The sequence below is a fragment of the Camelus bactrianus genome, chromosome X, assembly GCF_048773025.1.
Source record: "Camelus bactrianus isolate YW-2024 breed Bactrian camel chromosome X, ASM4877302v1, whole genome shotgun sequence".
In the NCBI taxonomy this organism is placed as follows: Eukaryota; Metazoa; Chordata; class Mammalia; order Artiodactyla; family Camelidae; genus Camelus; species Camelus bactrianus.
In genome coordinates this window covers 39,156,816-39,182,504 of record NC_133575.1, presented here as the reverse complement: position 1 = coordinate 39,182,504, position 25,689 = coordinate 39,156,816, and the positions used below count along the sequence as shown (strand labels likewise).

General features: G+C 41.8%; 1 protein-coding gene across 3 annotated transcripts in view; it reads left to right on the top strand.

Annotated features, from left to right (window-relative positions):
• Positions 1-25,689, top strand: part of SHROOM4 (shroom family member 4) — a 201,609-nt gene that overhangs the window by 159,064 nt on the left and 16,856 nt on the right. For all 3 annotated transcript variants that reach the window (XM_074360053.1, XM_074360054.1, XM_010964125.3), the window contains 2 exons: positions 1,742-4,226; positions 9,778-9,839. In XM_074360053.1, the coding sequence (XP_074216154.1) occupies positions 1,742-4,226; positions 9,778-9,839 (2,547 nt within the window). The remainder of the gene's footprint in view (positions 1-1,741; positions 4,227-9,777; positions 9,840-25,689) is intronic.

Here is a 25,689-nt window from a genome sequence, read left to right as displayed (position 1 = left end):
GGTAAGGCAGGGAGAAAAAAAGAATTAGGAGAGGCTGACCTGGGCGGGTGGCAGTGGGGAAAGGGAGGTCCTGCCAGTGCTCAGCTCTGGCATTCGGAAACTTGGCCTTTCTGAGAGCAGCCTGCAACCTCTGAGGTTCTATCATAGGGAGTTACTGGCATGACTTGGCTCAGTTTGACTTTGTGTGTGGGAAATGATACTTAAAATTCGGGATTGGGTCTGATCCTCATCCCTTCCTTGGTCTTCCTAGTTTGGCTTTGCCATGGGGGGATGAGGGCGGCGTGGGTGAGCAGGATACTATAGTATCCATACACGCTTGTAGTAGAGAGGATGCTGATAACAGTAGCAGTGGGAACAACAATCAAGAGAGCAGCAGCTCCCAGGTATTGAACCTTTGCTAGGTGCCCAGGCTGTGATGAGAGCTTTACTTTTTTTGGCATTCTTTTTTTTATTGTAGTATAGTCAGTTTACAATGTTGTGTCAATTTCTGGTGTACAGCATAATGTTTCAGTCATATATATACACATACATATACAAGGGATAAATTGGAAGTTCGAAATTTGCAGATACACATTACTATGTATAAAATAGATAAACAACAAGGACCTACTGTATAGTACAGGGAATTATATTCAATATCTTGTAAGGACTATAATGAAAAAGAATATGAAAACGAATGTATATACGTATGTGTATAAGAGCTTTACTTTTATTGTCTGACTTCACCACAAAGCAACCTTCTGGTACAGATAATACTATTCCCATTTAACAGACAGTATAACAGAAGAACAAGGACATTAGACTCACAGAGGCCTGGGTTCACATTCCAGTTCTGCTTCTTTAGTGACTTGGTGAGCTTGTCACTTTGCTTTCTCTCTCTAAGCTTCAGTTTTTCTTATTTGTCAAGTGCAGATTATAATCTCTCCCTTGAAGTTTGACATGATACATTGAAAAATGCCTGGCACAACATAGGTCCTTGGTAAATGGTCGGGATGACTATTATCAAGAAAAGAACAGAGAAGCGCCTAAATTCTGGTCCTGTCCAGGCCTTGAACTAGAGCTGGGCTATCTTGAGAAAATCACCCCATCACAATCACTTCCCTTCACAGGGCTGGCTTGACGCCAGTGGTTCTCCAAAGCGTGGTCCCTGGACCAATGGCATCAGCCTTGCCCAGGAACCTGTCAGAAGTAAAAATTCTCCAGATCCCACCCAGACCTAAAACTCTAGGCATGAGGCCTAGTCACCTGCTATGATGATCCCTCTGGGTGATTCTGATGCCCGCTCCAATTTGAGAAACACAGATTTATAAGATGGGCTGGCTGAAATGGAATCAGCCCTCTAGGGCCCCTCGCAAATGCTTATAGTCTCTGCTTCTTTTCTCCTAGCAGAAAGCTCCAGCTGGCTCTTTGGGGACACTGACAGGCCAGAAGCAATTCTAGACTCACTGAAGGCACAGAAACAGAGCATAACCCCCAATGGAGTTGTCACACTTTTTGTCTTTGGGATCTCACCCTATCCTTCTTCCGTAGATCATCTTGTCTCCCATTTTCCCACATTTCTGTGCCACGCCCAAGTGTCCATCTCTTCCCCTGTTTCCCTTCCTTCTTCTTTTGCCTCATCTCCCTCTCCTTGTGGCATGTGTGCCTCTGGATTTTCCTGCCTTCTCCTGTGGCAGGACTGGCCATGGTGGCAAAGGGATCCAGTGACGTTGCTGACTAACCAGTGTATCCTGTCTTTCAGTGACGTGTGCGTGCAGTGGTGTCCCCTCTCCCGGCACTGCAGCACCGAGAAAAGCAGCTCCATTGGCAGCATGGAGAGCCTGGAGCAACCAGGCCAAGCCACCTATGAGGGCCACCTCTTGCCCATTGACCAGAGCACATACCCCAACCAGCGTGATTCAGCCTATAGCTCCTTTTCGGCCAGCTCCAATACCTCTGACTGTGCCCTTTCTCTCAGGCCAGAGGAGCCAGCCTCTGCAGACTGCAGCACGCAAGGCCCCGGGCCAACTAAGGCCCCTAATGGCCGACTTAATGTGGCCGAGACCTCAGGAGGCGGCCGGCTCACCAGTGGGGGCCACCTGACTCCAAGCTCCCAGACGTCATCCCGTCCCCAGGAGGTCCAGCCCTCAGGGCCTGCCAAGGCTGCCAGGGGTCCCCCACAACCTCCAGTGAGGCGAGATAGTCTTCAGGCATCCAGAGCCCAACTCCTCAACGGAGAGCAGCGCAGGGCTTCTGAGCTTATGGACTCCTTGCAACAAGAGAAACCTAGCTTAGACACTGTGCTCTCCCCAAGGAACCCTAACAAGTTCTGCTGCCTCAGCGGGCCAGACCAAGTGACAAATGAGGGCCATCAGAACTGTGAGCTCAGCCAACCCCCTGAAGCCAGCCAGAAGGGCTCTGAGCATCTACTGATGGAGGCCTCGGCCAAAGCTGTTGGATTCCCAAAAACATATGACAAAGCTTCCAGCATAGATTCCAGCCCACTCAACAAGGCTTCAGCAGAGCTGGCTAAGGCTTCCTCTTTTGGCAGCCCTCCACACCTCACAGGACCCACAGGGCATCGTCATAGTGCCCCGGAGCAGCTGCTGGTGTCCCACCTGCAGCACATGCACCTTGACACTAGGGGCAGCCAGGGGACGGAGCTCCCAGCTGGGCAGGATGGGCAGGAGTGGACTGTATCCCCTTTGCACAGCAGCCACACTGGGAAGAAAAGCCCATGTACCCCTGTGGGAGGAACCCAGGACCAGCCTAGCAAAGAGAGAAAGACCAGGCCGGTGGATGAGAGGCCTTTGGGTTCAGGGTGCCAGAGCCCAAGCAGTTCCCCACATGGAGAGGCCGATGGACACCCTCCAGAAAGAGGTTTCCAGGAGCCAAACAGAGCAAACAGAGCAGACAGTGAATTGGCCAGCCAGCCACCCTCTGGCTCTGGTTCCCTTGCTCAACCAACCAGGGACTGTTCTTCAACCACTAAAGTAGCTGGCAGCACAGAGGCAACTGAAGAAGGGGACAGTGAGCCCAAGGAGTGTGTTCGGGTAGGTGGGAAGCGAAACGGAGGGACCCGGGGCCGCTCGATCCAAAACCGGCGGAAGAGTGAGCGTTTTGCTACCAATCTACGTAACGAAATTCAGAGGAGGAAGGCCCAGCTCCAGAAGAGCAAGAGTCCCTTGACACAGCTGTGTGACCCCAAGGAGCCAGTAGAAGAGACAGAGGAGCCCCTAGAAAGTCCACCACTTCCTGCCTCAAACTCATCCCTTCTGTCTTCATATAAGAAACCACCTAGCCCCAAAGACAAGCTCTTCAAGAAGAGTATGATACTCAGGGCTAGGTCTTCAGAGTGCCTCAGCCAAGCCCTAGAGGGCCATGAATCTAGGACGGGCTTGGAGGGACAAATGAGCCCTGGCCAGAGACCGGGCCAGTCTTCTTTGAGCCTGAACACGTGGTGGAAAGCCTCCGACCCATCCTCCTCAGACTCTGAAAAAACAAATGTTCACCACGGAGTCCACGGAGGTCATTGGAGGTGGTCCCCAGAGCACAACCTGCAGCCACACGTGGCACTAGCCATGGAAGGCCCTTCCAACCCAGGTGACAAGGAATTGAAGGCTTCTAGTGCTCAAGCTGGGGAGGAAGCCATCCTCTTGCCCTTTGCAGACAGAAGAAAGTTCTTTGAAGAGAGTAGCAAATCCTTATCTACATCTCACTTGCCTGGTTTAACCACTCATAGCAAGACTTTTACCCAGAGACCAAAACCTCTGGACCAAAATTTCCAGCCAATGAGCTCCAGCTATAGGGAATTGAGGCGCCATCCCCTGGACCAATCGTATCATTCCACCGACCAACCGTATCATGCCACAGACCAGTCGTATCATTCCATGTCACCCCTTCAGTCAGAAACTTCCACTTACACAGAATGTTTTGCGAGCAAAGGTCTAGAACAGTCCATGTGTTGTAAGCCACTCCACTGTGGTGATTTTGATTACCGCAGGACGTGCTCTTACTCCTGCAGTGTCCAGGGAGCTGTAGTCCATGACCCTTGCCTTTATTGTTCTGGAGAAATCTGCCCTGCTTTGCGAAAGAGAAATATGGTGCCAAATTGCTACAACTGCCGATGCCACCACCATCAGTGCGTTCGGTGTTCAGCTTGCTATCATAATTCCCAGCACGGTACCCTCGAGGACAGCAGCTTGGCACCAGGCAACGCTTGGAAACCTAGGAAGCCAACGGTGCAGGTGAGGACTTGGTTCTTGGATGGGTGAGCTTCATTATTCTCTTTGTGAGGAGAAAACTAGGCAAATCATTGGAAAAGATAGCAATTCTAATGCCTTAAAACTATATAGTGCTGGCCACACCAGAAGATAGCTGACTAACCTTGGGCAAGACACTCAGCCACCAGAATTGCAGTTACCTCATCTTTCGAGTTAGAATAAAATAACTTTTGCTCCACAAAATGGACAGAACTGGGCTTTATAGCTTGACTGTACAGTTGGTATCTGAGTGACCTTAAGTGAGTCATTCAACCACCAAAAGTGGTAGTTACATGATTTTTAAAGGGAAAATTAAAAAAGAAGTTTTACTTCATAAAATGGCCAGTATGAAATAAGGTTTTATTACCTCATCTCTAAAGGAGAGGAAAATAATGGCTGCCCCTTGGATTGGTTGGGAGGATCAAAGAAGATTGTTTAACACAGAGTGCCAGGCTCAGTGCCTGATACAAACCAACATGCAGTCCCTTCCCTTTCCTGCTTTAAAACTATTTGAAGCTGCCAAATTTGCAAATGTCTCCCAGGCTTAGCTCTCAGAGATCTGATTGTCTGGTTTTCTGAAGGGCAAATCCTTTCCCTCTTCTCCTGTCTGTCTCTGTCAAAGACCCAGGTTGAAACTGGCTGTGGCTCTCCTCTGGTTATGACCTACAGCCCTAATACAAGCCACCACCATCCCCCAGGGCATCTCTGAGAGGACTCTGTATGCCCTTGCCAGCTTACTGCCAAATTTCTTCCCCACGGCTTTTCTAGGGCCACCTTTTGGCTGGTGCACTCAAACCAGAAGTTAGTTATTGTGTTGAATTGTTGCACAGACCGACACTTCTGAATGACTTAGTGTATGAAATTGCCCAATACATATTCTTTGAAAAAAGGTAACTTAGGGGTAAAAGAAGCCTTACACAAAAGAGTGCATACTCTACTGTTCCCTTTTATAATGGTCTTAAGTAATTATTCTATGGGAAAAAAAATCAAAACAGTAGTTGCCTGTGGAAGGGTAGCATGGAGATTGGGAAGGGACATGAGGGAACTTTGTTGGGTGTTTATATTGTTCTATATATATATTTTATTGAAGTATAATCAATTTACAAAGTTGTATTAGAACAGAATCACAGACATAGAAAACAAACTTATGATTACCAGGGGGAAGTGGGGGGAGGAATAAATTGGGGGTTTGGGACTTGCAGATCCTAGCTATTATATATAAAATAGATACTGTTCTCTATCTTGACAAGAGTCTGAGCTACACAGGTATATACATTTGCCAAAACTCAACAAATGTATACTTAATATTTGCACACCTCACTGGAAGCAAAGTTTGCCTAAAAATATTGTAAAATAATATCAAACTTTATTTAATGATATGCATGCTTAATTTTTTTAAGTTTATTGATCTATACAACTTATTTTATAGGTTTTAGCATATAGATATTGCACACATTTTGTTATATTTACCCCTAAGATTTCATGTTTTTGATGCTATTGTAAATAGCATTGTTTTCTTAAGATCAAGTTAAAATTCTTTACTATTATGTTATAATATAATAGTGAAATTATACGTTCTTTACTATTATATTATAATAGTAATATTATATATTATTGTTATATAGAAATGCAGTTTAATTTGGTGTATTGGCCTTGTGTCCCACAACCTTGCCAAACTCACTGTTCTTGGTAGATTTTAAAAGATTGTTTACATAGACAATCATGTCATCTGCAAATAGAAGTAATTTTGTCTTCCTTTCCACTATGTATGCCATTTCTAGGAGAGGGGGGCCCTATTTCACCATCTAAGATGTCCTATACAGTATTTAGTAGAAGTGATAAGAGCAGATGTTATTGCTTTGTTCCCAATTTTTCATTGTTAACTTTGATGTTAGCTATAGATTTTTTGTAGATGCCTTATGTAACAGGTTGAGGAAATTCCCTTTTATTCCTAGTTTGTTGGGAGAGCTTTTATCAAGTGGATGTTTGATTTTTTTCAAATGCTTTTTCTGTATCTATTGAGATGGTCATATAGTTTTTCTCTTTTAGTCTATTGATATGATAAATTACATTGATTGATTTTTGAAACAAGAACCAGCCTAGCATTGCCAGAATAAATCCCACATGGTCATGACATCTTAGCCTTTTTATATGTTATCTGATTTGATTTGCTAACATTTGGTTTAGGCTTTTTGTCTATGTATATCAGGGATTTTAGTCTGTAGTTTTCTCATGCTGTCCATGTCTGGTTTTCAAATCAACATGCTAGCCTTACCAAGTGAGTTGGGAAATATTCTCTTCTCTTCTGTTTTCAGGAAGAGTTTGTATAGAATTGATATTATTTTTTCCTGGGATGTTTGTTTGGTAGACTTCATCATTGAAGCCATCTGGGCCTAGAGTTTTCTTTGTGGAAAGATTTTTAACTACAAATTCAATTTCATTAATAGAATATAGGGTGATTTGGGTTATATGTTTCTTCTTGAGTGAGCTTTGGTAGTTTGTCTTTCAAGGAATTTGTCCACTTCATTTCAATTTTCAAATGTATGGGAACAAAGTTGTACTTTGAAATGCATCAAGAATTTAAGATGAATTTGTGGATGGATAGAGGAGTGAATAGATATGTGATAAGGCAAACATAGTAAAATGCTAATTGTAGAATCTATACAGTGGTGGATACATGGGTGTTCATTGAATACTTATTCAACTTTTCTGTATGTTTGAAAATATTGATAATAAAATATAAGGGGGAAAAGGAGAGGAACTGTAAAATGATGGTTTAAGGCCATTACCTGGGTTTGAATTCCTAAGCATTCTCTTTTTAAAAAATGGGGCTAATAACAGTACTTCATAAGTTGGTTGTGAGGGTTAAATGATGTAACATGTGCAAGGCACTTGGTACTTTGCGGCCAGATAGTAATCATCTTTTAAGGGCAAGTTATCATCTCTGAAAATAAACAGAGATTTTGGCTTACCTTGAGAAACTTTTACCAAAAGAAGTACCTACAAGGAGACAATGGAAAAAGGGGGCTGAAGTTGAAGGGGTAGGGTAAGCAGATGATGGCTGTAGAAATGTCAGCCTAGGGCCAATAACTCCATAAGGGAAGGAGGTGAAATTTGGAGGTTGCAGCAGTTGGCAGCAGTAGTGCAGGGCTGCCTGTGCCCATACCATGCCTCTCCTTTTGTATTCTGAGAGAGGAGCACATTGGGTTCCTAATGTCTGTTAGACTAGCTGAGTAGGTCTGCTTAGACACTAGGCTTTTCAGACATCTAGGAGCCACTTCCTGCCCATTTCTACCCCTGCCACCTGAAGTCATCCTCCCCCTAGACATGGAGAAGACTTGCAGCATGGGTTAGGATAGCCAAGCTCAGAGGACTAAGGTCATTGTGATAGTGGCTGTCTGAAGTAAGGTCAAGAGCCTGCTCTTTATGGCCCCTGGAAGAGGTTGAGGAGCTGACTGGTTCCTGTTTGTTGCTGTTGAGAGGACTAAAATCAGCCCACGCTTAAATCCCTCATGCTTCATGCTGGCTAGTTCTGCGTATATTATCCAATTATTTCATTCAACAGTTATATGGGGTAAGTTAGAATAAGATCCCCATTTTACAAGAAAAGGTACTGTGGTGAGTACAGTCATTATGAAATAGCTGGGAGAAAGGGGCTAAAGAGAAGTTGGGTAGTTGGTCTGAGGTCACACAGGGTGTGAGATTCAAATCCATATAGTGTAGCTTCAGAGGTCAAACTCCTAATTGTGCTCAATTGCCTCTCCATTAAACTGACTGCAGAGCCGGAGTCCTCTCTAGTATGGCAGAATGCCTTCTAGCAGTAGAATTTCCACTGGGCCAACTAGTGCCTACCACAATCAGTCACCATCTGCAACAAGCTTGTGGAGATAATGGCCTCTTTGATGCAAAGACTGAGGACAATTTACAGTAACCTAAGTGGGCTCAGGAAAAAACATAGTAAGTAAGGTGATACTGGGAACTCGAGAAGGAGATGGAGAGTTGGGACAGGACTTTGTTTGGTTTGGCCACTGCTGTTTACTGAGCACTTCCCACAGGGCTAGACAGGGCATGGACAGGAAATCCTGGTTCCCACTGTGGCTGAGCAAGCAATCATGTCTTTGAAAGCAGGGACATCTCACAAGGGCGTCAAGGCAGAATCTGAAATCAAACAAGTGGTTACAGCTGCTCTAAGAGGACAGGTACAGGCAGGGACTGCTTTGGTCCCATGAAAGCTGTGAAAGCTTGTCTTTTCCATCTTTTCTACTAATATCTAGAGCCTCCTATGTGCTGAGTGCTGTGCTCAGCAGTTTCTACGCACATCCCACTTTATTTTCCCTCCTGGGAACCCGGCAAGGCTATACAACATAGTCCTTATTTGCTAGCTAGGAGGCCGAGGTTCAGAAAGGTGACATAACTACCCTCAAATAACACAGCTAATAACTGTCTTAGCCAGAATGACTGACAACCAGGTATCTTACCCCCAAAAGGTAGTAGTAACATGTTTTTAACTAAGGCAAAGGTAATAAAACTTTGAATGAGACCAATAATAGCATTGGAGAAAGAAGAATTTTGTAAGATCAGTGAGATTTAGGAAAAACCGTGCATTCCATGGGCTAATTTCTGAGTCGCTAAGTAGATGGTGCAGAATGCCAAAATCAGGGAGAATGTCAAGGGCAAATTTGCATTAGGCTTGGGGCTAGACTGGGAAGGCAGGGACATTTTTACAAATGGCATACATAACTTGGGCTACAAGGAAAGGAAAGTTTAGGCAAAGCCCTTAAGGTTAAAATGCCCAGGGTGAAGAGTTGCCTTCTGTAATATGGAGAATGTGGCACCCAGGACACATGCTTCCCAGAAATGAGCCTGCCTCAGCTCCCATCAGCAGATCTGGGAGGAGGAGAAGGGCAGTGTGCTGGCATGCGTGCTCTCCAGCTGCCTTGCCCTGGGACAGAGTTGCAGCAGCAGGAGATTTAGACCTCAAAGCCCCCTCAAGGGCCGGGACTTCCAAGAAGATGCTTTTCTATGGTGGAAGAGGCAAGAGGAATGAGCAGGTTCACTGGGCAGAACAAACAAAAAGACCTCCTTTGCAAGAGCCAGAGCAAATAGCAAACGTGCTAAACTGGTTTTGAACGTGGTGTGGGAGGGGAGTGGAGAAAGAGAGGGAAACTCAGAGTTTCTAGACCACACTGTCCAGGTCTCCGAGTACTGTCTTTGTCTCTGCCTGCCCTCAGCAGCCCAGGGGCCTCCTGACAGAAAGGCAGACCTCTAGGTACATAGTCCTCTAGCCTGTATGGAATAGTAGAAGGAACCAGTGTGTGTGTGGCGGGGAGCTGGCTTGGGACGGACTCCTGACCTCTTCACATTTTTTTAAATGGAGGTACTGGGGATTGAACCCAGGACCTTGTGCATGCTAAGCATGTGCTCTACCACTGAGCGATACCCTGCCTCCCCTACCCCCGACCTCTTCACACTTTTGAAGCCATCTAGATACCTGGCTGTTCAGAGCTCCCTAACTTATCAGAATTTTCCTTTGCAGGAATTTCCTGGGGACAAATGGAAATCAATAACAGGAAACAGGAAGACTGGCCAGTCAGGGAGGTAAGTGACCGGTCAGGGAGTCAGGGGGAGTTAGTACCTCTGAGGCCTCTATGGTTTATTGATAAGGTTTTCTATTTGCTCCGTTTCCTTTGAGGTACCTGGTCTGGTGTCCGTACCAAGGACTTGATGCCATAGATGTATTCCAGCCTGCCCCCCAACCCTGGCAGCTGAGCTATTGACCAGACTGATCGCTAGCACATTTTGGAATATGTAGTAGTCAGGAGTATTGTGGGACATGGTGCCATCAGCTCAGAGGCCTGAGGCAGGGACCAGCCCATGCTGAAACATAGATGGGAAGGCATAAACTCTGCTAGTCTTCCCAGCAGACACTGGGCGGTCAAGTGAGGAGGTAAGACTGTCCAGCTACTGCTGTGCCTTTGCCTCAGAGTGTTTCTTGGATTCTGTCACCTTTCTTTTTTATAGGGCTTGTTGAGTACTTAAGGTCTGCTCATTAAAAGTCCAGGAGCAGATCATGCTAACAATAGGTTAAAATTCCTGAAAGAAGGCAGGGACATTTTACAAATGGTATATATGGTTTGGACTAAAAAGGAAACAGTTGCTTGGTTGGAACCCTTAAGGAAAAAAAGTGGCCAGAGTGGAGAATGCTCCTGTCATGTGAGGAACATGGCACCTGGTACTCATGCTCCAAAGAGATGAGCCCACCTGCCATAGGTGACCATGAGGAGGAGACAGTTACCTTCTCTACATTGCTCTCCATCAGCCTAGTATGACCTTCTCTTTTGTGAAATTTCTTGATATGCTCTTTCAGCCAGTTCTTCTCCAGGAACAATTATATAAGAGGCCCTTAAATTATATTGAATCTTTAACTCTAAGTCCAGGAATGAAGGAGGGACAGGGAAGATGGTTCTTAGCTGTGCCTCTGGGCATGGGATCACGTAGGGAGAGGACTAGAATCTGGGTCTCCTGACCTCTGAAGAGCCCAGGGTTCTTTCTGGGGGGTCTACATTATCCCCTGTGGTTTGGTGATGTAGTCAGGAAGAATTTGGGCTTTCTTTTGACTCCAAAGTCTGGGAAACCTATCGGTTTTCTGGTTGGCAATGGAAAGAGAGGAACCCCACATTTATCGATCATCTACTAAGGGTCAGTCACTGGGTTTGGATCTTTTTATACCTGTAATCTCATTTATTCTCCACAACAGTTCATTTTACTACCTAGTTTATAGATGAGAGCCAGAGAGGTTCTATAACTTAGCTGAGCTCACACAGCTCAAAAGTGAGGGAGCCAGGATTCAGACCTAGGTTTGTCTGGCCCCAAAGTTCATGCTTTTTCCATTATAACTGCTTCCATTAGGATCCCTAAAGAAACCCTTCAAATGGGTCCCTTAGCACATCTCAGGAATCTAAGGCCTGGATGAGGATACTATGGGATTCTATGGCTGGGCTTGATTCCCCACTGTGGGCTGACTTGTACCATGTTTGTGGAGAAAGCATTTCGGTCTAGTGGGTCTGCTGAGTTTCCCCTATTAGACTGAGGCCATTGAGAAAGGAGAACCCGCCATAGTCATGGATGTACTCTCTGTGCCTAGCACAGTGCCTGACACAGAAGTTGCTCAAGAAATTTTTGTCATTTGCTTGCCAAATGCAGAAACAGAGTCTCCTCTGCCATCGAATGGGTGACATGACACACAAATAATAATGCTAACATTTCTTGAGGACAGTAGTCTATTTTATTCCATTCAAAGCATTTTCCAGATATGTATTTCTCATCATAACCTTATGGGGTAGGTACTGTTGGTCTCCCCATTTGACCGAGAGAAGGAACTGAAGCACAGAGAGATCTATTCATTTGCCCAAAGTCCCACAGCTAGGAAGTTGACTTAGACCCAGTCAGTCGAGCTTCAGAGACACTGTTCTAAACTACATTGCTTCTCCAAAATGGTTCTCCTACCCATCAGCCAGTCAAGTAAGAGGACTTAATTCAAAACCTAGTGTGTGTACAGCCTGTTTCTAGGCAAACAGGGAAATATGAGAGATAGTATCAGGAAGCATAATGCCTGCCCATCCACAGCTTGGAGCAAGGACGACTAACCCACACAGAGTTAAGTAGCAGTAATAATAAATTACAATTTATTATAACAAATTACCACTAGCAAAACAACCTATGTGCCACTAGCTAAGTTACATATATTATGTTTTATCTTCCCTGAAACTCTGTCAGGTAGGCATTATTTTAACTAGGACAGTGATTCCCAAACTTGAGTGTGCATTAGAAATACCTGGAAGGCTTGTTAAAAAATAACCCAGATATGGGGGGAAGGGAACTAGCTCAGTGGTAGAGCACATGCTTAGCATGCACGAGGTCCTGGGTTCAATCCCCAGTACCTCAATTTAAAAATTTTAAAAAAATATCCAGATGGATAGTTGATCCCAAAGCACCCACCCTTCCCTAGAGTGTGATTCAGTAGGTGTGGCGTGGGGCTCAAAATTTGCATTTCTAACAAGCTCCCCAGGTGATGCTGATGCAGCTGGTCCTGGGATCACACTTGGAGAACCATTGACTCCGATAAAGAATCCAAGGTTCAGGAGACCTAAGTAACTTACTTAAAGACTCCTAGCTACTAAAGGGACAAGCCAGGTTTTAAACTCAGGGGAGTTGCTATAAGATGAAAAATGTCAAATAAAGGGTTTAAACTAGCAAAGTTCTGGTGCATGGTAAGGGGCCAATACATGATAAGTATTATTGTGCCCTATTGAAGTTCATTGGAGAGCAAAAAGACTGAAGGCTGGGGCCAGCAGGAGGGAAGGCCCGGAAGGGAGATTAAGCAGGGTGTGTTGGTGGAATAAACCCTGCTGGTGGTTAAGAGTTCCAACCTTGAAGTCTGTCTGCCTGGGTTCAAATCCAGGTTCTTCTGTTCTCCAGCAGTGTGAACTTAGCATGTGGCTTGCTCTGCACCCAGCTCCCGCCCCTCCCTTTCACTCCACCCCATCAATTTCCTTATTTGTAAAATGGGGTAAGAGTACCTACCTCCTGTGGACTGTTGTGGGAATTAAATGAGTTAATCTATGTAAAGCATTTCGGACAAAATCTGGCACTATAAACCCTCATAAATGTTAATTGTAATAAGGAGGAGGAGCAAAAGGAAGAGGAAAAAAGGGAAGAGGAACAACAGCAGCAATGGTAACAGTAAAAAAAAAAGGGTAAATAGTGAAGTGTTGCACCAGTATAGTTAGGCCTTCAAAACGAGATGGGATGGCAAATATGGAAGCAATTGAAGGTTATTGATCAGGTAAGTGACATGGTAAAATTGGCACTTAAGGCAATTTGATAGCTTTGCAGCCTAGATGGGTTGAAAGGAGACCAATTAGGGGCAGTGATTCAAGCATGAAAGAGTGCGGCCCTGGATTGGGAAAGGGTGGGGCACATACAATAGGAATGGAGCAGAAGGGATAGATAAATATGTGTGATATTTAGGGGGGAAAGTGTTTATTCTGAAAACAATATTACAGGAAATTAAAAACAGAAGAAAAAGTATCCTTATTCTGACCACTCTGACCCCCTGATTGTTTTCATTTCCCTGCCAGCTTTTATTTCAAGGCATAGAGATTTGGAGGGTCATGATTATAATAACTATGTAAATGTGATTTTTTTGTGTCCTGCTTTTTTCCTCACTAAGCATTACTTGGTAAACAATTTTTCATGTTGCTATAAAGGCTTCCTCAATAGTTATAAATTTTAATGGGTGCATAATATTTCACCAGCTTAATGCACTCTAATTTGCTAATCATTCCCAAATTGGTGGATAATTAGGTTGTTTCCAATGCCTTGCTGTTATAAAGTAATGCCACTGAAAAATTTTGAGCAGCTATAACCTTTCTCTCATTTTGAATTATCTCATTAAAAACAATTATCCAGAGTTGGGATTACTCATTGAAAGAAAATGAAAATTCTTATTATTCTCAAAAGATTTCACCAAACTGCCTTACCCAGAGGCGTTTTACTCTGCTGTTAGTGAGTATAAGGATACCCATTTCCCCCAAATTTGCCATCATGGAAAAAATTTCTTTTTCTAATGTAATAGGTGTAAATGGAACCCATTATCATTTTAATATGCCTACTTTGATTATTCTAGTTTGAACACTTTCCATGTATTTATTTCATATTTGCCCTCCTTCTCATGTGAATTGTTGGTTCAGATGATTTGCTCACAATTATTATGGGACAACTCTGGAGAGAAAAGTAAAGAGAACTCTGTGATTGGAACTTGGGAAAGAAAGGAGATAAGTCAAAAATAATTCTGGGGGAGGGTATAGCTCAGTGGTAAAGTCCATGCTTGGCATGCACGAGGTCCTGGGTTTAATCCTCAGACCTCCATTAAAATACATAAATAAATAATTTTTTAAACCTAATTACTCCCCCCCCCAAATTTTTTTTAAATAATTCTGAGCCCCAGTGACTTGGAGAAAGTTATTGACATAGTGGGGACAGGTGAGGAGGGGACCTGGTTTGGTGGAGATGATAAATTTGAGGTGGGATATGTTGAATTTGAAGTTAGTGAAAGAGACAAGGGGAAGCTTTTGAGGAGGCTTATCGATCACCCAGCCAGTGGGGGTAGGATGAGGAAGAAGAACCAGCAAAGGCAAATGAAGGGGTAAGCAGCTGGAGTGGTCAGGAGGAGAAGGATGCCAGTGCATCATCACAGAAGATAAGTAGAGGACTGATACTAGCTTTGACAGTTTGGACTCACAAGTTACCTTCAAGAAAGCAAACTTAGTAAAGTGGTGGGCATGGAAAGTAGATGGCATGATGGTCTATAAAGAGAATGCATAGGGAAGAAATGCATACAGCTTAACACATCCTAAATTCACCTGTTTTAAATGCAGTTTCATGAGTTTTGGTCAATTTACATGCTATGCAATCATCACCACGATCCAATTTTAGAACATGTCCATACCCCTACAAAGATCCCTTCTGGCCATTTGCAGTCACTCTTTATTCCCACCCTCAACCTCAAGCAACCACTAATCTACTTTCTGTCTCTAGGAGTTTGCTTATTCTGTACATTTTATATAAATAGAATCATACAGTATGTGGGTTTGGCTTTTTTGTGTCTGACTTCTTTCACTTAGCAGGCTTTAGCAGTTCCTCTGTGTTGTAGCATGTATCAATATTTCATTCCCTTTTTTAAGCCAAATAATATTCCGTTGTATGGACATAGCACATCTTTATTTATTCATTCATCCATTAATGGACATTTGGGTTGTTTCCACTTTTTAGCTACTGTGAATAATGTTGCTGTGATCAGACATGTACAAATTTCTATGTGGACATATTTTTTAATTCTCTTGGGTATATATTTAAGCATGGAATTTCTGGGCTGTATGGTAAATCTGTTAACTTTTTGAGGAACTGCCCATTTTCCAAAGTAGCTGTACCATTGTACATTTCCACCAGCAAAGTAGGAGGCTATCAGTTTCTTTTTATTAATTTTAATACAATGATTATGTGTTACTGTGTGTTTTGGAAAATCATTTAAATGAAGAATACATCAAAAGACTGTGGAAAACAGTATGGAGATTCCTCAAAGACTAGGAATAGACTTCCCATATGACCCAGGAATCCCACTCCTGGGCATATATCCAGAAGGAATCCTACTTCAAAAAGACACCTGCACCCCAAAGTTCATAGCAGCACTATTTACAATGGCCAAGACATGAAAACAACCTAAATGTCTGTCGACAGATGACTGGATAAAGAAGAAGTGGTATATTTATGCAATGGAATACTATTTGGCCATAAAAAAGAATAAAATAATGCCATTTGCAGCAACATGGATGTTCCTGGAGAATGTCATTCTAAGTGAAGTAAGCCAGAAAGAGAAAGAAAAATACCATATGAGATCGCTCATATGTGAAATCTAAAAAAGAAAAAATGAACATAAATACAAAACAGAACCAGACTCAAGACATAGAATACAAACTTGTGGTTGCCAAGGGGGAGTGGGGTGGGGAGAAACAGACTGGGAGTTCAAAATTTGTAGATACTGACAGGCATATGTAGAATAGATAAGCAAGATTATACTGTATAGCACAGGGAAATATATACAAGAGCTTGTGGTAGCTCACAGCAAAAAAAATGTGACAATTAATATATGTATGTTCATGTATAACTGAAAAATTGTGCTCTACACTGGAATTTTACACAACATTGTAAAATGACTATAAGTCAATTAAAAACAGTTTTAAAAAAGAGATTTATACATTTAAATATGTTTAAAAACAATTTGGCTAAGAAAAGGAAGGAGAGAAATGGGGTGGTGGTTGGAGGGGGAAATCGGATTTAAGTTAGTGGTTCTTAAAACACGGTCCTAGGACCAGCAACCTCAGTATCACCTAAGAACCGAGGTAGAAATGCAAATTATTATGCACCCAGACTTACTGAATCAGAAACCGGGATGTGGCCCAGAGATCTGTGTTCTAACAAGCCCACTAGGCATTTATGATGCAAGCTAAATATATGAGAACCACTGGTTTAAGTGAAGGTTTGATCAGGATTTGGGAAACGGGTTTAAGTTTAAAAACAGAAAGGAGAGGTCAATGGAAATGGAAGGAATATTGATGCTAAATATAAAGGAGGCCAATCACAGCTTACAATCTAAAGGAAGATGAGAAGGCCTACTAGGAAAGGTCAAGGGCAGAGATGACATTTAAAGAGGAGAAATCCTGATGGAGTTTCCGTTCACCCTTCCCCCTCCACACACACACTTTTAACATTACTTATGTCATTTCTGTCACAATTGGAATGATGTGCGTAGGTGGGAAAATCAAATGTATATTCTTGAGCCACTCTCTGCCTGGAAACCCACAAGGAATTTTAATTCTAGGTAGTTACACTCTTGGTTGTCTCCCTCCACTGTTATTTGGTTTGTGTGCAGAGAATGCAAATGCATTTTAATATTAGCAGGAGGGAAAAAAATTGGTGAGTAGATCTGCTGAGAGAAAAAGCCACCTAAGTGTGAAGTATTTAAAAGCCAAAAGAAATTCTTTTCTGGATTATCTCTTGGTTTTCTGTCCTTGTGATTGCCTCCTGTGATCCTTTCCAATTTTCTACCTTTCACAGACCTTTAGAATGTGTAGGGTGTTTTTATATACATGGCCTCAGTTAATCCTCGCAACAACCCTGTGCAGTTCAGCCTTACTTTTCCCATTTGACTGATAAGGAAGCTGAGACTCAGGAAAGGTATTATTATACTATTATTAATAACAACCACAACCAAAGGTAGAATAGACACATTTATTGTTTATTGTGTGTCAGGCACTGCTATAAGCATTTCACATAAATTCTTTTATTTATTACTAATCATGACCCCATGAGATAGTTGCCATTGATTGACCCAATTTTACAGATGAGGAAACTTACAGAGAGATGAAAGTCACTTGGCCCAAGGTCAAACAGGCATCTGACTCCAGAGCCCATTACTTCTGGGATCATACAGCAAGGACGTGACTAAACTAGACTACTATCCAGGTTTTTCAGTTGTCAGCCTAGGGTTCTCTCCCTTCTCTTGATCATACCCCATTGTAAGCAGAATATGGACTATCTGTACACATTTCCTACTTGCCAACTGAGTGAAAGAAAATGGATAATTCCCAGTCGAATCTCACTTCCCTAGGAAGAGTACACTTTTCAGGAAGGCTTTACCAGCTGAGAAGAACACAATCTTCAGAGGCACTGAAGGATTTGTCAAAGAGCACGACAAAGCTAATTTAAATACTTGGGTATTAATTTAATCCTGGGCACACAGAACTTATTCAAGGAATATTATAAAACTCTAATGGGAAAAATAAAGACATGAATAAATGCACAGATATACTCTGCTTCAATTTGGGAAGACTAAATACAGTAATGATTACAATACTCCCTAAGTTAATAATATATAGATGTAATGCACTACCGATTAGAGTCACTGTGGGATACTTTATGGAACGTGTCAAATTCATAGTGAAATTTATCTGGAAGAATAAGAGGGCAAGAATACCAAAGCATACATTTATTTTAAAAGGTAATGATGGTAGACTTACCCTATCAGATTTTAAAGTCTGTCATAAAGTGACAGTGATTAAAACCATATGATAGTGGGTTGAAAAAAGTCAAACAGTGAAATTAAATTAAAAAAAGAGAGATTCTAGGAACAGATTCTAAGAATACAGAGCACACTGGAAGCAACCATGAACTGGGAAAGCAATAATCTCTCTTCAATAAATGTTGAGAACTTTAGGTATCAACATTGAGAGTAATTAGCTTAGAGCCACAGCACATACAATATTCTGTAGTAAATTTCAGAAAGCAGATCAGTGGAATAGCATATTCATTCCAGCTATGGATGGAAGATAAATTTGTGTCTGTTAAATGGAGACAAGATGGATGGTTTCAAATATATAAAACTTGGCGGAGTAGGGGGAACCTTTGCACAACAAAATGTAATAAAAAAGCTAAACAGAATGAGGGGAAATGTCTTGGGTCAGCATCACAGATAACAGTAATTGACTGTCCAAAAAAATATAACAAATGTATACAGCTAGAGAAGGTCAGCTTTCAGATTCAGCTTCATAAAAGGGCAAGGAAAATGAACAGGCAATTTACACATGAGTAAATAAAGGCAGTAGAATCACTGCATGGAAGAGTCCAACCTCTCTACCAATTGAAGAAGTGCAAAGAAAAACAACTTCAAGTTATCCCAGTCTGCTTCTTAGATTATCAATTAATTGAAATTATAAATAGAAATGACAAAACCCTATCTTGACAAGACTCAAGGAAACACCATATGTTTCTGGGAGCAGTCTTAAGTTGGTAGAGCTTTCCTAAAAGACAATCTAGAAATCTGTGACAAGAGTTACAAAACTGTTTGGACATGTGCTTTGACCCTGCATACCCCCAAGGAAATTAACCTAAAAAGAAAAAAAAAAGAATTTGTTTAAAGATATTTGTAGTAGTGCTATTTATAATCATGGAAAAGATTTACCAATCTCATATATCATCCTGATGGAATAGAATCTAGCCATTAACAGTGACAGGTATACAAATATTGGCTCTGGCACAGAAATGGGTATTTGTAATAATATTAACAAAAAAGGCTAAATTCTAAATCTCACATTGATCATAGCCATATACAAAGAAAATTCAGAAAAGCATCTGGTAAAATGTAGATAGCTGGAGTTAAATGGACATGGTGTTCTTTGGGTGCTTGTCAAGTTGCTGGAATTTATAATAAAGAAAGTCTGAAGAAGAGGCAGCCCACTTTGGTTTGATTTAGGCCTGAGAAGTTAAAGATCAAAGGTTTTGGATTCCCATGTCAGTGACAGACAGTGACATACTTACCAGACATGCTTCATCTCTCTCTTAGCTAGAATTTGTTTTGCTAGAATTCTCCATCAACCAGCACTTCCAATTACATCTATGATAACTTGACATTTCTGAAGGACTACATCCCCAGAATTTGTGAATCTGCAAATTTGTCACCACCACTACAACATAGAACCTCCCCACCCCAACTAATGAACATTTTCTTATCTGGCTCAGAACCATTACTTTCTCAAGACCTTTACATTTCTCTTCACTCCCATCATCAGCACTAGTTTGCAAATAGTTTGCATTTCAGTGCCATTATTCACAAAGAAGCACATTTTCTCTCTACCATGGTTACTGTGCACCTGTGTACCTTGACAATAACTAGAGACCCATCAAGTCACACTGAGATGGCAGTGCCAAGTGGTTGACTAGGCTCCCTCCTTTGCTTGGTGAATTGCCCTACAAACCAGTACTGTGATGCCTTGCAAGTCAAATTCATACCCTCTGCAGAATGACCAGTTACTACATTTCATGGATCTTTAGGGTGATTCTCAAAGGGTTGACACCTCAAATGTTGAATACATGCATGCCAAAGAACTACCCTGTATAATAATTGTTATTCATCACTGAGCGCCTTGAATGCCTTTTAAACTATCTGAGATAGAATCATGTTCTTTATAACTTTGGTATCAAGTCTACTCCATTGTATTCTAGGGCTTTGAAATCCAGTACATTAACATCTGGTATACATGAGGACCCAAATATACACAAATTGCTTTCTCCCCCAGCACGTGCAATGTTTAACGATAGTGGAACACCAAAGTTCCTTAAGTAGCATCAGGATTCCTGGAAGTTTATGGACCTCCAGTATACCCATTATTTTGTTTTGTAAATCTTCATCCCACTTGTCACATGGGTGGTATGTATATAGTTAATTAATGCATTTTATTTTGAGAGATTTTTTTAAATGGCTTTATACCTCTTAAGATACCCTGGTGAGTTGGAAACCTGGTAGGCGGTGACTGCTTAGAGCATCACAAAGTGTGATTAGGAACCAGCAGTTTCATCATCATCTGGGAAATTGTTAGAAATAAAAATTCTCCACCCCCCCCCACCTGAGACCTACTAAATCATAAATTCTGGGGGTAAGACTGAGCAACCTGTGTTTGAATAAGCCCTCCAAGTGATTCTGCTGTATGCTCAAGTTTCAGAACCACTGGATATTGGAGAATAGAGCCTCAGTAACCTCGGCCAGCCCGATCCTCAGTTAAATTGTTCACGTGGATATCAAACCCTCCAGGTCCCTTGACGATATGTTATGTATGATATGATATGTAATAAAATTTCTTTTACTAAATCTCTTGAGAAGTTTATGAGAATGCTGAAGAGGCAGCATGTTATGCTGATAAAAGCATGGGCACTGGAGTCAGATGGACCTTCATGGTACCTCTCCTCGCTGCTCATTCTTTTTATGTTCCCTCAGTTGTTTAACCTCCCTGAGCCTCATTTCTAACATGGACAAGAGAATACTCATACTAGAAGATTGTCTCAAGGGTTAAATGAGATCGAGTCTGTTAATTGTCCGGCTCTGTGCCTGACCCGTGATGGACTCACATGTTCAAAAGCGATCATGACCATCTCTTAGCACCATGTCTAAGGGGTCTCGAAGCATAATGGGAAGACGCTCTTAGAAACTCCAAATTAGGATCATTGGTGAGAGGGAGCTAGGCTTCACCCAGGAGAGCCTCAATAAAGCAAGGACCCCTCTGATCTCTTCAAAGGACACTGCTCCAGCCTCCTGGGGGCTGTAAAAGGTTCAGGAAGAGTCCTGACAGTTGCATTTGTTGTTGCAAGCCTAATTATTCCTCACTTGAAATTCTGTGGCCCCAGAGGTGGAGAAGAGTGGCCACAATAAGCTCTCTGGGCCCTTGTTCCCTCCGTGCATAGCCCCCTTGTGTCTCACTTCCTGGATCTTGCAAATACTTCCTTCAGCCACAAGCTGGGAGTGGCTGTTTCTCTTGGAGCAGTCTTATCTTTTGGCTGCCGAGGAAATGGGGGGAAAAAGGGAGAGGGGCTGGAACTGTGCATTCTGGCTGCTGAGATCCTGGAATGCCAAGCTATTGTGGTGAGTTTAAAAACAAAAATTCCAAACAGGACAACTTCAAAAGGCCTGAGGAGGAGAAGGGAGGTGATTTTTCAGTCTCTGCAAGTATCAGTTTTCATTTTCAATTACTATGAGGCCAAAAAAAAAAAAAAAGATTGTAACAAAAGGGGAAAATCTATTCATCAGAAGAACAGGCGACCTGTGCCAAGAGGAAGAGAGAAGAACTGCCCAGGACTTGGCACGTGATTTGCTTTTGTTTTTTGAGATGGAGTCTCTTTGCTGGTGTCAACAAAGCCCTTTCTCATACTTAGCTTTCATGCCTCCTCCCCTCCCTTCAGCATGAGCTGAAGTCTTTGTGAACACCTTGGGGATGAATACAGTGGAGGTACCTTTGGCCTCACCCCAGGCAACCTTGCTTCAGTGGGCTTGTCCCTGGGAGCCATATAAGGCAAAAGTTCCTGTCTGGACACTACCATTTCTTACTAGCTGGGAAAATGAATTATCCTTGCCAAGCCTTAGGATCCTCATCTACAAACTAGCAAAATGGTAACTCCTTCAATGAGCCAGTGTGACGATTCATAGAACTACATACGTGAAAGTGCCTAAGACAGTGCCTGACACATAGTAAGAAGTAAGAAACTGTAGTTCTTTTCCCTTAATGAAGCTCCTTTTCTTCTTCCCCTCCAGGGAAGAATCCTGACTTGATCCCAAAGCACAGTTGTAGATTTCTACACATATAAGAGGCCTGAGCCCTTTGAAAAGAGGACCTCTAGAAACTAGTATCCTTGGCTTGAGCCTGATACACTTCAGTGAAAGCCTCCCATTCACCAGTCAGCTTCAGCCATTAGTGCCTGGAAAGCAAGGGCTATGGGTTTTGCTCCTCTTAGATCTAGTCACCTTGCACAGTGTAATACTCAATAAGAGCTTGGAATGACTCGTGCACACACTGGCCCAGCTGATCCTATGGAGGGAGTCTTGCCTACTTCTTCTTCCCTGATGTAAGTGACTCAGCAAGGTTCAGACTGGTCTTATCCAGGCTGTGTTGGTGGAAGGGCAATGCTTTTCAAGTTAGGATTGATGCAGAGAATAGCAATTTCTGGGTCGCCTTGCTAGAGCCTGGTACCTCCAGATAGTGCCCAAGTGCCATGAATTGGGGTACCAAATGTCCCTAGAAGGGTCTGCTCCTTTTCTTCCAACTGATTCTGGAGTTGGCTACTTAGAGGTAAATTCTGTAAGGCAGACATAAATGATAAGTACCTAAATAAGACAACTGAGAATATCCAGTCTTGTTGATCTTCACACTGCTCTTAAACCTAAACTTGCCTTTTATTATCTCTCCCTTTATAGTGTATGAGAAGAGTGAGTGAGTGAACCTAGGTTTAAAATCCTTGGATATCTAGGGCCTCTTGGCTAGACAGCCATATGGCTGAGCTGGGACCCAAGGTCTCCTGGTTTCTTGGCTATTGAGCAGGCTTGAACATTAACCAGGGGGCAGTGGAGTCCAGCTCCCTGGATGGGAACAAGGAGCAGGGCTGAAGCATACAGCAGTGCAGGTTGTACACTGAACAATTTTCACGACCATATGCAGTCACCCTGAGTAAGGGACTTCACTCTTAACAATAAACATCATTCTGTCGTTTATTAATCACCTTTCCATGTACCCAGCACCATTGCTAGGTCTTTTTTACTTAGTTAATCCTCACAGAAGCTTTTCAAGACATATTTTACTGAAACAGAGATAAATTAAATACTTTGCTCAAGGTCATGCAGCTTTGGGGTTAGGGAGGCAGATTTTTAAATTTGATTGGAATTCAGACCCAAGACTCTCTAACACTGTGTCCTTTCCATTCTTCTCTGTTGCCTTTCCTGTGCCCTGGCTAGGGAAGAGGAAAGAGTGGTAAATTTGATGACTAGCAAGAAGCAGGGTTTTTCTTACCAGAGCGGTAAGACATCAGCCCAACTGGGGCCTTTGGAGATGTTCCTTTCACCACCTGAATTTCATAAGATCTAGACTTGGAGACCTCTGCCCGCAAACCACAACACTGGCATCTTTTTTACCCTGGACCTTTGTTTCCATAGTATGGTCCCTGAACCGCTGGTATTAAAACCCTTGGGGCAAACTGTTTAAAATGCAGGTTCCCAGGCCCCACCACTGTGGTATTAAATCTCCATTTCTAGAAGTGGAGTCGATGAATTTGCATTTTAAACATCTTTAGGTAATTCCCAGTGAGGGCCACTTTGATGACGAACAACTGTCCTAGACCAATGGTTTCCAACTTTTTAGATCATGCACCCTTCTCAGAAAGAATTTTTTGAGCATGCACCTTCAGTATATGTTGGTAATTTATTAATAAATCTCTTCTATCTACTTCTGTTCTAATATTTGTTTTTAAATGAAAAATGGTGAGGGTTTTTCATTAGTATTCTTCAGTGAGAATGGGCCCTAGTTTTCCTTTATGTATGTTCTAGTTGTTGGATTTTGGCAGGATTCTTTTCTTCTCCCCCTATTCTCCAGATTTCAGAGTCTAGAAAATATAAATAGCATTGGGGTTGTCTGTTCCTTGAAGGTTGGTAGAATGAACACAAGACTATAAGAGTGTGCTAATTTTGGGTTGTCAAATTTATCAATTTTTTTTTTTTACTGTGGTAACTGGGGGTTTAGATGTTTTCATTCTTCTGCAGTTTTGGTAATTTTTGTTTTCCTATAAAACTCTTCTAAGTTTTCAATTTTGTTTTCATAGGGCAGAGTAAATGGTTCTCTTACTCTTTTCATTTACTCTGTAACTGTGGTTATTTCTCCATTTCTAATTTTGTGCATTTAGGGTTTTTAATTAGATTAGCAAGTGGTTTATCTGTTTTACTGTTTTATATTTTCTTTTGAAGAAAGCTTTTGGCTTTAATTATTAGCTCCATCATTTGTTTTCCAGTGTATTAATTTCCACCATTAGTTTTCTTTCTGCTTTGCTTAGGTCTATTTTTGTGGCTCTTAACTTCTTTTGTTGAAAGCATAATTCATTTATTCTAATTTGTTCTTATGCATTAATGTAAGTATTTGACTATAAATGTTCCTTTAACTATTGCTTTAATCAACCATATCCTCTAGTTTCTGATATTTTCATTGTTGTTATTTTCTAGGTATTCTACAATTTCAGATTAGATTTCCTCTTTGACTAGAGTGGAAGATATTTTTTACCTTTTATTTTCTATGTGCTTGAAGTTTTTGTTTTTTTCATTTTTGTTATTAATTTATAGTGTTGCTGTATTGTGATTGGATACTAATCTACCATACTGGAAGTCTGCACTACTTCCACTTTTTGACTTAATATATAGTCAATTAAATTTTTTTCAATGGGCCCTTGAAAATTTTGAAAGTAGAATCTCTTTTTAGTGTATGAAGAAATTTAGATTCTTTTGATTGTCATTATCTGTCATCAGCTGAAACAGTCTTATATTTTGTTTCTGCTTTTTTCTACCTTTGCATTTTCTATACAATCACTTTATGAATTTTGATTCTATGTTATTTGGTACATAAAGATTCAAGGTAATTAGATCTTAATTATGTTTTCTAATCATTAATATTATAGTGACCTTCTTTGTCTTGTTTTTTTTTGCTTTTTGCCTTTAATTCAACTTTCTAATGCTATGAGTATCATGGCCCTTGGGGTATTTTTTGGAATTAGATCATTTATTAAATGTTTATTGAATGCCTACATTGTGCCAGGCACTAGGTACCAGATGAATGAGACACACAAGATCTCTGCCCTTATGGGGATGTACGCTCTGAGAAAGACAAAATAGAAAAAGGATAATTAAAAATAAGTTGTCTCTACTTTAGATAAAGTGGTCAGGAAAGGTCTCTCTGCCTAATAGCATTTGTCATCCTGTTACTTTCCACTCACTACCTTGTTTGTTTGTTTGTTTCCTAAGGGGGGAAATACCAGGTGGAACAGTTTGTACACAAGGGATTATTATCATCTTAAGGAGCTATAGGTGGGTGAAGGTCCAAATGAGAGAGAGTGGGGATGTGTGGCTATGAATTTCTGATCCACATGAGGGATGAGCTAGCCAGGATGGGAGATGAGGGGAATGAAGGAGGTCTTGCTTTCCTTCCTATCTGAGTGTGGCTATTGTGTATTATTATTTTTTAAGGAAATATTCCCAGTCGTCAACATGACTATTGAATGGACATTCTGTCTGATGATTTAATTGAACTGCTGGAATTTCCTGACAGTAGGCAGTACTTAGCATGATGCTGATTGCTCACAGGCTACAGCAGGAAACCAGATCTTCAGGCTTACAGGGCTTAACTCTTTAAACTCTGAGACTAAAGAGATATCCTTCGACTTTGGTTATTCTTTATTATACAGAAGTGACTTTTTATACATACGTAAATAAACCTGGACTTCTGTTCCTTGAGTATACTTTTCCAATGCTTACGAG